This window comes from Panthera tigris, chromosome C2, assembly GCF_018350195.1.
Source record: "Panthera tigris isolate Pti1 chromosome C2, P.tigris_Pti1_mat1.1, whole genome shotgun sequence".
Classification (NCBI taxonomy): Eukaryota; Metazoa; Chordata; class Mammalia; order Carnivora; family Felidae; genus Panthera; species Panthera tigris.
This window is the reverse complement of record NC_056668.1, coordinates 153,284,403-153,300,050: the sequence shown is the minus strand read 5'-3', so window position 1 is coordinate 153,300,050 and position 15,648 is coordinate 153,284,403. Positions and strand designations below refer to the sequence as shown.

General features: G+C 45.3%; 1 protein-coding gene across 1 annotated transcript in view; it reads left to right on the top strand.

The window, feature by feature from the left end:
• ARPP21 (cAMP regulated phosphoprotein 21) overlaps positions 1–12,726 on the top strand; it is a 154,577-nt gene extending 141,851 nt beyond the window's left edge. Inside the window, exons 20-21 of the mRNA XM_042999106.1 lie at positions 10,686–10,834; positions 11,929–12,726. Coding sequence (XP_042855040.1) covers positions 10,686–10,834; positions 11,929–12,186 — 407 coding nt within the window. The 3' untranslated portion in view covers positions 12,187–12,726. The remainder of the gene's footprint in view (positions 1–10,685; positions 10,835–11,928) is intronic.
• Positions 12,727–15,648: the final 2,922 nt, after the last annotated feature.

The following is a 15,648-nucleotide window of genomic DNA, read 5'->3' as shown; positions in this document are numbered from 1 at the left end:
AAGCGACCCCAGCTATTTTACTGCTGGGTCAGAGGAGGTCTCGAATAGTGAGGAGGGGACACTGAAAGCTGTCAGCTGGGCGGGAGAGAAAAATGCAGACTCTGTCGCTCAGGTCCCAAACTTCCTAATGGTGCGTATCCCTTGGTGTTCAATGTACTGTGTCTCACGACAAGTGCATTCGTTTTCTTTCTCTTTCCAGATTTTTAAATCCTTTTCTCTTCACTTCATCTGCTAAAATATAAAAACCCTTCCACTCATCCCATGTTAACACCGCGGCAAAACAAACCCACAAAGGCCTGTCAACCCTAGGCGCCCCTCGGGCTCTCTGCTCTGGCCCCTGCCCACACCTCGGCCGCCCTGTCAGACTTTTCAAAGGAATCCCCTTTCCTCCTTTTTCTTCCTCCTCGGCTGCTTCGTTCCTCACTGCCTTTGCTTGTGTCAAGATCACCGGTATGTTTTTGAACCACGGGGGTCATTTCTTCTCTCCGCACTTGGGCAGCGCGAGTCATTGGCATGTTTCCCTTGAAACGCGTCTCTCCCTTTTTTGCCTTCACGCCATTCTCTTCTGGTTCTTCTAATTTTCCCATCACTCCTCATTCTCCTCTTCAGGTCAGTATTTGAATACCGTCGTGCCTTCGGGTCCCATGTGGCTCGTCTCCCCAGTCTGCACCCATTCAGGAATATGCCGTCTCTACGTGCAACAACATCCCGACGACTTCTGAATCTTTACCTGTGGCAGGCTGATGGCCTGAGCTCTAGAACTCTTTTGCTCACGTGTTCCCTGCCCATCTCCACTTACTTGTCCCGCTTGTATTCACAGCGAGGGCACTGCAGTCAACTCCCCTAACCAAAACAGAACTTAAGGTTGGTTCTTGGGCTTTTCCTTTCTGCCTCTCCTCCCTGCAGCTCCTAGATGCCAGCGACTGATGGTTCGCGTGCTAAGCATCTCTCTGATGTGTCTGTTGTCTCCATCCCTGCCATTCCTTCTTAGTGCGTGTCTTCGTTGTCTCTGCCCTGGGTGATGGCCACGGCCTCCCAGGAGGCAAGTCCCTACCTCCAGGTATGCGACCCCCAAGCGACTCCTGAAGAATCTCGATGAAATGGCCATCCGTCATTTCGCTGTTCAGCTTATAAACCTTACGCGGCACCCTCAGTCTTTCAACTTTCAGTTCCGGTTTTCATAAATGGTGTTCAAGGCCCTAGGATTTGCACCCAGCTCCCTTTCTCTCCCCTGGGCTGCCTCTTCTCATTTCTAACCCGCTACTGCCTCGAAATACATACAGTCCTTAAACGTACGTCCCGCATCTCTTGGCTTTTCCCATGTTGCTCCGTACGTTTTATTTATTTTTGAGAGAGAAAGACGGTGCAAACGGGGGGAGGGGCAGAGAGAGAGGCAGACAGGGAATCTGAAGCAGGTTCCAGGCTCCCAGCTGTCAGCCCAGAGCCCAAGGCGGGCCTCAGACTCAGGAACTGTGAGATCGTGACCCGAACCGAAGTCCTATGCTCAACTGACTAAGCCACCCAGGTGCCCCATGTGTTTTACTTCCTTTATCATGATTATTCCCCCTTCATCCCACTCCATTAGCAAACACCTACTCATCTTCTAATACTCGGTTCAAAATGATCTCCTGGGAGCCTCCCACATGCTCCCCATTTCCCCCCCACTCACCCCACGAGTTCATCTCCCGCTCATTGATCCTGGAGTCTGAGACCTGCTTCTACCCTAGGGCCATCCTGGTGTCCTGCAAGTTTCTGTTCACGGCGGGGCTCCACCACCTGCCTGAGAGCCCTGTGAACGGCTCTCATAATCATTCTTATGCCAATGTCGAAGACAATAGTAAACAAGATTTGAAAAGGAAGGATAAAAAAAAATCAGAATCTTGCCAGCGCGTTGTTAAGACATGTGTCTCGTGAGACGGGCCCTGGTGGGAATGTTGAGACCAGGGAGATGGGCAAGCACGACAAACCAGGGCTTTCGTTTTTCAGAGTCTGTTTTCCCGTGGGTGACCGGTCTTCCCGATGGTGGTACGGCCCCCTTCTGTCGAGCGTGTGATACCACAGAAACCACGAGATGCCAGTTTCTCACAAGCCACGTCATACATTTCTCTCAGTAGATGTCCCTTCTCTCGATTCCTGCCTCCCCTGCTTTAGTTCAGGTCCTCGTTGACCCTGCCCTAGGTCAGTGCTGTTGCCTCCGAGAAGACTGTGCTACTAGAACAGTAATACTGTTAAATCTACCACGGGACTAAGGTTTGTGTAAGAACCCTTGCCAGTCTGGAGCGGAAGAAAAGAAGATCATTGTTTTTTGGCCGCTTGGGAAAAATAACGTAGAATGCTTTCTCTTTTTTTGGTTTTTTTTTTTTTTTTCATGTTTATTTATTTTTGAGACCGAAAGAGACAGAGCGTGAGTGGGGGAGGGGCAGAGAGAGGGGGGAGACACAGAATCCGAAGCGGGCTCCGGGCTCCGAGCTGTCAGCGCAGATCCTGACGCGGGGCTCGAACTCACAAACCGGGAGATCGTGACCTGAGCCGAAGTCGGACGCCCAGCCGACTGAGCCACCCAGGCGCCCCTAGAATGCCTCATTCTATAAAGGGGGCGCTTTTGATTCACCATTAGGTGCCTGTGAACTGGTTTTTCTAGTTGTAGCGATGGATAGATTTCTACAGATTGAATCTGCGTCCACAGCACTTATTTTCAAAATGGTCAGCCGGGGCCGACTTGGACCCTGGAGCCCTGTGACAGGGACGGTCACTTGATCACAGTGACGTTAACCCCGTGACATCTGACCTCGCGATTATCCTGTGTGAGCCGGCCAATCAGCAGCAAATCATCAGTGCAGATGTCCACCAGGGGGGGTGATATTATGGGGACCGTGATTAGAGCCATTTCCGACCTTGACTTTGCCCCAAGCCTCGCCTGAGAAGAGGGGTCCTCACGGGGCCTCAGCAGCAGTTGGCTGTCACCCAGCCTGGCTGTATGATGCCCGCGGTTAACTTGGGCAGGGTGTAGGGATGCAGGGATGCCGCCATTATCTTCTAAGCCTTACAGCAGCCTCGTGAAGAAAGCAAAACGTTTGCGGGTCTTTTATGCGGCTTGGGTTGTCTCCCTCTGGGTCGTCGAAGCTCTCCGGCTGTCAGCACGGCACTCGGGGCCGGGAAAACTCAGAGAATTGCTTCAATAATATGACAGCCTCTTCCATTTAAAACGGGACTCAGTGCAGCTTCTCTCGGAGGCGTTCATTGAAAATCTATGCATGATGCATTCCTGTAGTCATTCAACAAGGTCTCTCATGTTTGCCCTGATTTAAAAAGAGAGAGAGAGAGAGAGAGAGAGAGAGAGAGAAAACCAGCTTTGTAGTTACGATAACATGGATCAGGATGGTATAATTGCAGCAAAGAGACCCCCGAGCTGGCAGTAATAGGCTGGTTCGTCTGATGTGTACTGCCATCAGAAAGTGACCCATGCGTGGATGTTCTCAGGGGACAGGGAAGAGGCTTTTAAGAAGGACACTCTGTGCAGTATGAAAGCTAATGAGCAAACGAACACGTGTGAAGGAAAGCTACAGCTTCAGGAAGCCCGGTCCCACTTAGAACCTGGTGCAGCCTTCCTCAAAGTCATCAGGACGGACCGGTCCTTGCGGGGACGTGGGCCGCATCACCTCCGTGCCCGCGCAGAGTCCCTGTAGGTCATTCTGCGTCGTGTCCCTATGAAACTACAGCCACAGGGTAACGAATGGAGAGGAGAAGACGAGGAAGGGTGCGGAAACGGAGCATAAATGAGGTGGAGGCAGATGTTTACACAGAGATGAAAGTAAACGCGATGGGCTTTAACCGGAAAAAAACCAAAAAAGCAATTTGGTGCACTCCTCCTTTTGAAGTTAGGACCAGCTATTGTACCTCATCTGTAAGAACAGAGCAGTATCTGACTATGGCTGTCCGCGTGGAGCCCGATGTAGGGCTCGATCTCATGAACTGTGAGATCAAGAGGCAGATGCTTAACTGACTCAACCACCCAGGCACCCCAGTATACTGCTCCTCTGTTTTAAAAGTCCTACTTAGGGTTTAGGTAACATAGATTATTGGGAGTTTGGCATAGAGGCCAGTGCGTCAAAACATTAACACCTTGTCAGGGTTGAGCCCAGTTGGCCTACCTTGTCACACCTGGGATTTGTGTTGGAACAGGCCATCATCTGCAAAGGCCAGAGTCGGGTGTCTTCCCTGGTTTCTGAGGGCCCCCTGGTTCTGGGAGGCCTGAAGGAAGATATTGAGGCCTTTATTCACCTTACATGAGGGTGGGGTGACAGACAAGGGGTATCCATTACCCCAATCTTTCAGAAAACCATAGAGATATCGTGATATCATGTTGTATATCCAGTCTCTCTATCCAAGGCTACCTTGAGCACCGAGATGCTACAGAGATAGATGAGGCTGAAAAGGACACCCGTCATAGAGACAGTACCCTAGTAACAAGTAAAACTCGGGCGAAAGCCACAGTATTCGCAGAATTAGAAAGCATAATGATAGCAATCTATAAACTCTGAAAGTACAGCCGTCTCTAAGCGGCCTGGGGAATCTTGATTCTTCCGGGCCTTCATCTGCCACCCTAGATCAGATGCAGGGTCTCTGTGTACCTCTTTTCTCTTGCCTGTTTTTGTCTTTTAAAACTATTAATCCTAGTTTTGTTTCCAAAGGCCAAGCGACTTTCCTAGAGGCAGCCAGTTGCCTAGAACAGTCAAAGGATCATTCTTACATTTAATACAGACGTAAGTTACTTTTATGTCTGATATTTTAAGATCATTTTGACAAAACAGTCCAGAGTAAATATAGAGTCTTTGAAGTCCAGAGTCTTCAAAGAGTGTGAAGACTGCCATTATTCAAAATGGTCCTAGTAATTGAAAACTACAGTATCAGCTTATTAGAAACTAGTGAAGTGAAGGGGCTAGAGTCTGTTTGACTTAGCCTGATCCTACTCCAACCCAACTGCCTGTCTGGTGTCGCCTAATCTGAGTAACAAGACTTTAAAACTGTTACTGAGTGGTATGAGTTTGTTTGGACCGGGAAGTTATGCTTTGCCTTTGATTTCCTTTCTTTGATACTAACAAGATCATCTTCACCAAACTGTGAATCATAAGTCTTGTCCTCTTAATTGTTTTAATTACTGAGAAACAATTAATGCAATAAATGGTCATTAAATACCTGACACACTAAAGGAATTGTTAGGGTATGAGAACTAGAATAATGTATAATAAATAGTACTACAATTTAGGGAATATCAGCAAGGGTGCTGATGTCAGAAAACCACGACTAAAATTTGAGCCTTCCCTCCTCATAGCTGTGTGTCCTTGAACAATCCCTACACCCCTGTAAGTCAGTTTTCTCTTTTGTAAAAGCAATTTGATAACAGTGACCACCTCCCAGGATTGTCATGACACAAGGTAAAAGCATTTAATTCACTGTTTGGATGAGACTGAGTGATCAACATACATAGCTAGTTAGCTCATTTGTAATGGAAAATCTTCGAAAAAGATGAAAGTGTAAAGGAATTGAAACCAAGAACCAGAACTGGGAAGATACTGGAAAACGGCCCAAGGCACAAACTATAAAAATTCAGCAGAGGGAGAAGCCAGCTCTGAATCAGCATTTTTCTTCATATCCTTCACCAGCCCTGCCGCAGCTGACCTACTGTAATTCTATTTCAAAGCCATTTACAAAGAGCAGGATTTGAATTCAGAGAGAGCTCATTGGTTCCCGAGGAACTTAGAAAAATATTGACATCTTATCATTCCAAGATAAGTAATTATTATATTAAAAATTACTAATTTTCATATCTGAAGACAGTCTGCCACATCAAGAATATTTTACTTAGTAAACACAACGTGTAAATGACAGTGCTTGAGTGGGTTAGGGGAGGTGGTAGCTTCTCTTTGTTCTATACACACTTGCCCTCTTAATTATTCCTTTGCCGGTCTTCACATCTGTAACCCAACAACAGCTGAGGCAACGGTACCCTGAAAATACAGTTTGCTACTTTGACGTTGCCTTCAGTTTCAAAATGTTGGATCTGTAACAGAGTATTCAAATACTAGTTAAAATAAGGTCCATCACAATCTTGCCAATTCATAGCCCCTCATCAATTTACATTCTGATTTTTCCTAATTGTGGTGCATCGAGAGAAACGTTGCCTTGGCAGAATATTAATGAAGCATCCTGCACCTACAAAGAGTATTCAATAATTGTTTATTTCACTAAGAACACTAGTACATTTTCAGACTGATCAGATCCAGACATTTTAAATCTTACAACCCCTCAATCCCAGCAGAGTGCATTTTTTTTTTTATTTGCTAGGAGGCACTTGTCCATTCCTAACCTTTTTACCTTCAGAAAACAAATGATACATGGGACTTGGAAATTGAATTAATCTTGGCTGAAAAAGAAATAAAAATAGCTAATGTCTTTATGATTTCCATAGCAAGCCTACAGGGCAGCCACTGTTGCTGTTTCTGTTTTGTAAGATGTATTATAGCTCGCTAATCCTCAATAAATATGAAAAAGTGATCATTTCACAGCCAAGAATTGACAAACTGGAACACATTTCTCATTTGAATAGACGAGATAAGCAGGTTGCCTCCAGCTCTGCCGTCTCTGCCTTTGGGTGGGTTGTGTCCTGGGCAGACGCTTAGTTCGTTCTTAGGTCAGTGGTCTCACATTTCTGTCGGTCTATTTCTGGACCAGGGCTCGGATTCACATTCCAAAAAAGCCTCCTGTCTTAAGGACCATCCTGCTACCTACCGTCTGTAACGTCATTGAAAGAAATGGGCAGCTGCAATTAAACCATTCTAGATGCAGATCTGTTGCCTGGGGAGCCTATTGAGAAATGGATGGGATTCATGAATATAAATTGGGCTTTACCTCACTTAAGTTTTCATCTTGAAACTGCAGAGCGTTAGCCGCTTCCCCCATAAATCTTTATGTGCCTTAAGTGTGTTTACCGCGGGACCCCAGTGCAGAGCTGGTGGCTCCTTGCTCTGCACGACTGAGTATTTACATCCGCAAGTCTCGCCGGGGGAGGGCGTCACCGTCGTGCACTGCATCAGTGCTCTGGGCAGAGATGCATCACACCCCCAGGTCTGGGCCTGTACGGGGATGGGGCCACACAGCCCCCGGCAGGTTTTTCTCTCCTTGAATGTTATTTGAAGTGCACTTCCTTTTCCTATCAAGACAGTCTGCTTCTGTATGTCTAAACGGCTCTTATAAAACTGGGGCACCCGGGTGGCTCAGTCGGTTAAGCATCTGACTCTTGGTTTCGGCTCAGGTCACGAGCTCACGGTTTGTGAGTTTGAGTCCCATGTCGGGCTCCAAGCTGACAGTGCGGAGCCTGCTTGGGATTCTCTCTCTCTCCTTCTCTGTCCACCCCTTCCCTGCTTTCTCACTCTCTCTCAAAAAAAGTAAATAAACTTAAAAAAAAAAAGACTTATTCCCCTTCATCCCAATTTTGGTTTAGAGCTGGTGTAATAAATGAATCTCTCATAAGTTACGTCAGTTTATTTTTGAACGTTTTGAAGAGGACTCTGAGAGAATGGAAGGATTCAGTAAACAACTACATAAAGAATCTTTTGAAGCAAGGCCACCGCACCCCTCCTCCCCACCCCCCATTCCATTCCTCCCCACTTTTGTTCCCATCTTAGCTAGGTATGTTCCGCAAAAAGAACCAAAAAGACCCAACGGGGCTTTCACCATATGCCCAGATAGAAGTCAGAGTTTTCAAAGACATCCCTCACCTTTTCAACCTGTGCTTTGAATCTTCAGCCAGAAATAAGACTCTATTATATTTACCATCACATGGACTATGATGTGTGTTCACAGTGTCTGCTCTTTGCTGTGGAATTCAATGGGAAGGAATACGGCGGGTGATCATTTTTCTACATTCGTATCAGGTTGTTTTCCTACATGTAAAACAATTCTTGCTAGCACGAGTTGGATAGGGCGGGAATAATGTCATAATAAGATGGTAACAGAGCAAGAGAATGTTGCAGGGCCAAGGGTTATACGCATTAGAGTGGACTATCTAGGCAAGGGAAATAATAGACAACGACTGTTTGCAAGGAGAGGCATTTCCCAGAGGTGTGACGGGTTCGGGTCCAGACCACTGCAACCAAGTGAATATTGTAATAAAGCGAGTCAAACGAAGTTTTTTGCCTTCCCAGTGCATGTAAGACTCATGTTTACATTGTACTCTAGTCTAGTAAGTGTAGCATAGCCTTAAGTCTAAAAACGCAACGTGCGTACCTTAATTAAAACATACGTACTGCTAAAGTGGGCTGGCCATCATCTGAGGTTTGTGCGAGTTGCAGTCACTGGTCGCTGATCACAGACCACCGTGACAAACATAATAATGAAAAACTTTGAAATGCTGTGAGAAATCCCAAACTGTAGCACACAGACGAAAGGGAGCGAACGCTGTTGTGGAAACGGGATTCTCTCTCTCTCTCCTTCTCTCTCCGCCCCTTCCCTGCTCTCTCGCTCTCTCTCAAAAAAAGTAAATAAACTTAAAAAAAAAAAAAAAAGACGTATCCCCCTTCATCCCCTTCAGAGTTGCCACAAACCTTCGATCTGTAGAAAATACGGTATCTGCGAAGCGTGTTAAAGCAAAGCCCCAAGAAACAAGGTATGTCTGCAATGTTAAAATAAATTTCTCCCAAGTGCCTCTGCAGACGAGGCGTTCTGGGAGATAGTGAGGGCCGTGACATGGCCTGTGTCCCGATTTCTTGTTCCCGAGTCTGCTGGGGTTTCCTTTTTTGTATAACCTTTAAACCTTCTAGGAACGCAGCCTGTGAGCCGATGTCCTTAGTCTTACGTAGGCCTGCAGAGCACGTCCAGGGAAGGCTTTGACTGTGGGCACAAAGTAGTCGGAGGGAAGATGGTCGTGACTCTTAATTACATTCTTAGTATGTGATGTCCTGACAAAAACTTAAAATAGCAAGTTCAAACCACTTTGAAGCTGAAGGAGGGTGACAAATGTGAAGGTAAAACAATGGGACACAGGAAGATCGAAGGGTGGTTTTCGAAAGTCCACACTTGGCCCCCTCAGCGGCCAGCACAGGGCAGGCCTCCCAGCTTGGCTTTTCCCCAGACTTGTTGTTCTCAGGTGTTCCAGACTGAAGACACCTTGTGTGACCAGTGGAGCTGATCTCCCAACTCAGGGACTATTCGCAAGCCATTGTTTCCACAATATCTCTGTGATGAGTAAAGGCAATTGTACGTAGGCCAAAGGAGAGCAAGATGTTGCCCCCTGCAAAGACTATAATATAATTTTACCTGTCCTCCATATAAAGTTAAAACTCTCACAGGCGCTCGAAATGCAGGTTATTTATTAACAATGCATATTGATTGTTTCGATTCTTAAAATCTGGTTGTAAAACATGGCTTAGTGTTTGTGTTTTAAAACAATCTAAGATCTTAAAGACTTTTCTCTCAGAGAATTGTGTTAAGGCAGCGGATGTACTTTCTCTAGAGTAGTCAGTATGGTTTGTAGTAGGAGCTCTGGAAAGACCTTACTTTACATCATGAAGTGAATCTGTTTTATTTTTCTACCACCACATCATTTTGACCTAAATCATAACCTTCTTCCCAGGAATTATACAAGAACCGTTCCCTTCCTTTGAGAATGCAATTTAGGGGCGCCTGGGTGGCTCAGTCGGTTAAGCAGCCCACTCTTGCTCTCGGCTCAGGTCACGATCTCACGGTTGGTGACTTCGAGCCCCACGTCGGGCTCTGCGCTGAGAGTATGGAGCCTGCTTGGGATCCTCTCTCTCTCCCTCTCTCTCTCTCTTCTGCCTCTCCCCCGCTCTTGCTCTCTCAAAATAAATAAATAAAAGCTTGAAAAAAGAAAGGGAATGCATTTGAAACCACTTGTGGTGGGGATTTAAATGATGGCAAGGTTTAAATTGTGATACACTTCAAAAAGAAAAGAAAAGAAACCCAAACAACTGACCCGCTCACAAGGACACAACAGAGACATTTTTTTTTTAAGTGCTGTATTCCGTATTATTAACGTACGCGGTCACTTATTGGAGTGCTTTACCAGAATATTCTCCGGGGAGCCGGCGTTGAAACAGAATAAAAAGCACGCCGTATCTTTCTCTAGTTGCTGCCTTTTGTCTATGGCAGTGGACATTGAATTAGAGTAGTGAATCATTTTGTTCACTAGGGCATGGAAAATAAAAATTTAACAGGCAGTTTGATGATCACTGGGTGAAATGAGGTTGTGCTGAAAGGTGAGATAGTAAGAGAATGAGTCAATTTAATTAGGAAAAAAAAACCACTTGATAATTTATGAATACTCCAAATATCATTGAAACAAAGCAAACCACAGATATCAGAGGTCCAGCGATACCAATAGAGGTTCCTGTCTTTGTGCCGTAAAAAAAAATTGACCATTGTCACGTCGTGTTCGCCGGACCATTCTGCCCGAAGATGCAAATATCAGTGAATTTTTTTGGCATCATACTCTTGTCTCCTCCTAGAGCAACAAGACGCATTCCTAGGAAATAAGTATTTAGACAACACCCCGCTGATGGGGAGATTGGGATGTCTGAAGGTTTTGTGAACAAGTGCTTTTACCCCCATGAAATCTCATTTGTGTTCTTGCTGGCACAGCCTGTTCAAAAGGTGGTTTTTCTTGGCAGGTTACCAGCCAGTCCTGTCTGGTCAACAGGGGTTCCAAGGCCTCATAGGAGTGCAGCAGCCTTCCCAGAGTCAGAACGTGATGAGCAACCAACCGGGGAATCCGGTGCAAGGCGTGATGGTCTCCTACCCAACAATGTCTTCTTATCAGGTGCACATCAGCAGCTTGGAAAATCGTGGTTTATAAAGTAGCGCTTGCCAAAGTAGAGGCCGTGAGTCCGCCCCGTAATGGATGGTCAGCAGGGTGGGGGGTGCTGTGCCCAGCTCCTGTCGATGGCTGACTCTGAATTAAGATTAGCAGAAGAGCAGAAAACGGGACACGCATGCTTCTCTTACTACTGTGGCTTCTGAATGTCCTGCTAAAAAGGTATTTAAACTCTATAAACTTCTATTCGCGGAAGAAGATGCTGTAGTCTAAAGTGATATTCACGAAGACCTTTGGATAGTCCATTGAGATTTTGCCTGTTGGGAAAAAGCCTTCATGACAAGCTTCCATGCATTTTTAGTACACAGCCACCAAAATTTCATGTCACGACAGTTTTAATTTAAAGGAGACACGGCAGCTCAGATTTATTCAAAGGGCACGTAGAGGGCCTACCAACTGCATTTTCTTGACTAAACCCATCCCGGGTATTTAAAAAATGTCACACACCCTTTTGGGACTGACGTCCCGAAATACTCTGAAGGGTTATTGAAATGCTCCGATCATTAAATTTAGCCGCACCAGCCACGTCTGGCCCTAAAACGAACAAACAAACAAGCAAGCCAAAGCAAAATAAAAAGTCGGTCCTCGGCCCTCCTAGCTAACAATCCTTATTCACATTTCATCAGTTTCTCCCTCCAGCTCCATGGCTCTCTAAAGAGTGAGGTAGGTCCCTGTTGCTGTAGATGATTCCAGACCACTTTGTCTGCATAAAACCAGAATGGGAATGCGGCTTTCCCCACTGAGCGAAATCCAGAGCAGGAGATCCAAACCGTAGTCCCTGGAGGGTCCCCGCACGGTACATCATCCCGACAAGGTTTTCAGGGGCCCTGTGAGCAGGTGTCATGATGCCCATGGTCCAGGGAACCGGAGACGCTAAGTGACTTGCCCGATGTAAAACAGCTGACGAGAGGTCCGTCCGGGATAGGCGACCAGTTAGGTCTCACCCAGATGCTTGAGTATGTTTTGTGACACCACAGTGGCTTACCGGACCCGCAGGCACAACCTCTTCACGAAGGGCTCTCTCTTGTGTCTTCCTCCAGGTGCCAATGACCCAGGGCTCTCAAGGACTTCCCCAGCAGTCATACCAACAGCCAATCTTGCTACCTGACCAGGCAGGTCAAGGGTCGCTCCAGGCCACCGGAATGCCTGTCTACTGTAACGTCACACCGCCGACCCCTCAGAACAACCTGAGGCTGATCGGTCCACACTGCCCCTCCAGCACTGTCCCCGTGATGTCGGCTAGCTGCAGGACAAACTGTGCAAGTGTGAGCCACACCGGGTGGCAGGTCAAATTCTGAGCACTCTGGCTGCGGTACGTGTCTCCAGATCGCTCGTGGCCGCTGAGGCAAGATGAGCAAAGCTGGGACGCTGGCTGAGGACTTAACGTATTCACTCAACACCCAAACGATCGCTGCTGGTATTCTGTAAACACACACACACACACAAAGACAGATACACACATTAGCTGGTCAATGGTGCATATTTCTGTCATGTCTGCTAGGTACGCCTTTGTAGCTTAGCTAGTGACATGATTTCATCAAGGTAAGATTTTCTCCTACCACTGAACACCACTGTGTAGATGATAATATCCCTCATTTGGATTATTAGTTTTGTACTTTGTGTTGAGTTTGTGATGCTAACAGTATTGAAAGATCATATACCGAAATCACATCGTACCAAAGCTGTAACGGGAAAGAGAAGAATTGATGAATGGAAGGAATAATTTATATACGCTATAGAGTTTTCTTTTCTTTTTTTTTTTTAATGGATATATACTGTATTGTAGTGTTTAATCAAAATAAAACTATTTGACCTTCTGGAGGAAGGTCATGTTTTTACCACCAGTTTGGTTCACTCTCTGTTCCAATATGTGTTCGCTTATGTGTCGCCGTTGCCCCCTTGGAACACTGTTGCGTGCACCATGCAGGGTAAAGGTGTTCCGGGTATTTGTGAACGAATCGGCATCCCGTTGGGAGACGTGGTAGGCAAACACCTAACCAATTGCACTTTCTTGTCCTGATACGACAGGGGTCCTGGGAATAAGATGGCTTCCACCTCGTCCATTCAGTGACTTCACATTTTTGAAACGTATACCTTGATTTTAATTTTAGGGATACGCCATACCAAACCCCGTTCCATCTTCTTTGAGTTCCACATGCTACCTGGAGAGCAAGATTTCTTTCTTTAGAGGGAAATCAGAAGAGGCATGGTCTGATTCTATCAGCGACATTGGGTCATACAGTGAAAAGTGCCATTAGTTTTGAGGGCAAGTCAATAATGCAAAAGGTGCTAATGTTTATCCTAGTAATTGAAAAGAAAGTAAAACAGAACAAGAGTTTAGTCACAAGGACTTAGAACATTCGGGGGGAAAAACATTTAGAAGAAGCCTGTTTCTATCTAATCCTAAAATGTGTATTTAATCCCCTGTAGATTCTGCGGGTAAGATTGATTTATGACAACCTTTGAAAAATAATAACGTCAAATATCAGCGTTGGCCCTTCTGGGACGTATTTATTGGAAGAATATCACCTCACAGCTTTCACTTTGCTATCACAGTACAATGATTAATAGTTATTTCTTTTATACTCTCTGCCTAAAAACCAGTATTGCCAATGAGAGGGGTATGGAAAGCATATCTGGATAATCCCCCCTGTTTTTCCTATTTTCACCTGTTCTACATTAGATCTTTCCATTTTCATGTTGATGAGTTAGAGGTCGGGTTATGCTAGTAGTTAAAAACTCTACCTGGGAAAGTGGAGGGAAACAAACCACAAGGGACTCTTAATGATAGAGAACAAACTGGGGGGTGATGGAGAGAGGTGGGGGGGGGAGATGGGCTAGATGGGTGATGGGTACTAAGGAGGGCACTTGTGATGAGCACTGGGTGTTGTTTGTGGGTGATGAATCAGTGAATTCTACTCCTGAAACCCATAGTGCACTCGTTAACTAAAACTTAAATATAAAAAAATTACCAAAAAGCCTACCTAGAATTTTTTAAAAAGTTTTTTTAACTTATTTAGTTGAGAGAGAGCACGCGAGAGCGAGAGGGTGGGGCAGAGAGAGAGGGAGAGAGAGAATCCCACGCTGACAGCTTGGAGCCCGTAAACCATGAGATCATGGCCTGAGCCGAAATCAAGAGTCATTCCCTGTGACGTCTGTCCCATTTACGCAAATCTCAGTCTCCTAGATCTCTTCGTTGTAAAGAAGGCTTACACGTGAGAAACGTTATAAAAAGAGGATGTTGCATTTTTTTTATTGAGTCATTAAACCAACAGGCTGAGTCGCTATTAAACCAACCGCTGGTCTGAGAGGGAGCGATGTGTTTGCCTAATTAATACCTTCCCCTAATGGAAGGAGGGGGCCTGACCAACAGAGATTCCCTTTAGGAATACATTCTCCATTTAGCTTTCTCATCTTGGAGGTGATACCAGATCAAGTATCCAAATACGAGTCTGAAGGTTTATCTTCTTTTCATGGAAATCTGAGACATTTTCATCTTTTCTTTAATGATTCCTAGCATGACCGAGCCTTCTTTCCCGTGGATTTGAAACCAACATCATGCTTGTGGTAAAGACAGGCCTTCTCTCTCTTGGGCTGCCCTCCCCCCAAACATGCCACACTCCTTCCTACTTAGACATTTGACTTTTCCTGCATAAAGCCCTTTGTATACTGTTTCAGGCTGAGCCTTCTTCGCTAAAGAACTGATGAATCCTAAATATAGACGCCCAGCATTACATTATTCCGAATCTTACGTTATGCTTACTGTCTTTTATACTACGTTACTGGACCTGGTTTTCATCAGGGAAGCATTTCCAGAATTTATCACCAGAACATTGCAGTTTTTCATGTTGGTTAATAATTTTATCACAATTGCATTTCGTAATGATATATTATTCAGCTCATAAGCTTATGTAGAGAGACATGATTATATATTTATATATAGATATATTTGTGTATATATATGTGTGTATATATATATATATATTTGTATATATATGTAATGAGATAGATAAATAGATACATTTGTCCCTGATGATCCTCTACGTGGGTGTCCATGAGAAGAAGAGTGACTTATGCATTCATTTATTCAGCAAACTTTTACTGCATACTTGATTATATCCTAATTACATGGCACCATTCCAAATGAGGACAAATAAATTTAAAGCACTTAGACTTATTCTTGTAAGTTTTATCATACACTTAGTTATTCTGCGATAGTTGGCACTAAATGTTCAGTAGGATGCCAATGAATTTCAGCCATAATTATTTTATTGTTTTAATATAGTTTCACAGGATGTGGGGTGGGAAAGGAGAGTGTGTTCTAGAACATTATGGAAATGGAATGATGCAATTACTTAGGAGTACGGTTGGAGGATTTCAAATAAAGTTATAAATCATCATCATGAAAATAAGTGGGGTCCACATGAGCCGGAGCAGTTTTAGAAGAGAGATTTGAAGTAGGAAGCAGATACAATCGCGGAAGGAAGAACATCGCAGAAGAAATGGCTCTGAGACCTAACAAAGGCGCTTTCGGACTCCGCGTCGACGTTTGCCAGCAGCGAGAGTGTGGTGGGATGTTTTCAGCCCCCACCCTCCCGTCGCCTGTATTCTGGGCTGACAGGTACGCACGGGTCACAGAGGTGAGGCCCACCCCTCTCCCGTACCCTGCCACCGTCCTTACGGGTGACTTGATCACTTACAGACCAAAAAGAAAGCATTGCAAATACCTTGCCCTAAGGGCAGAGTCAACGCAAATCGTT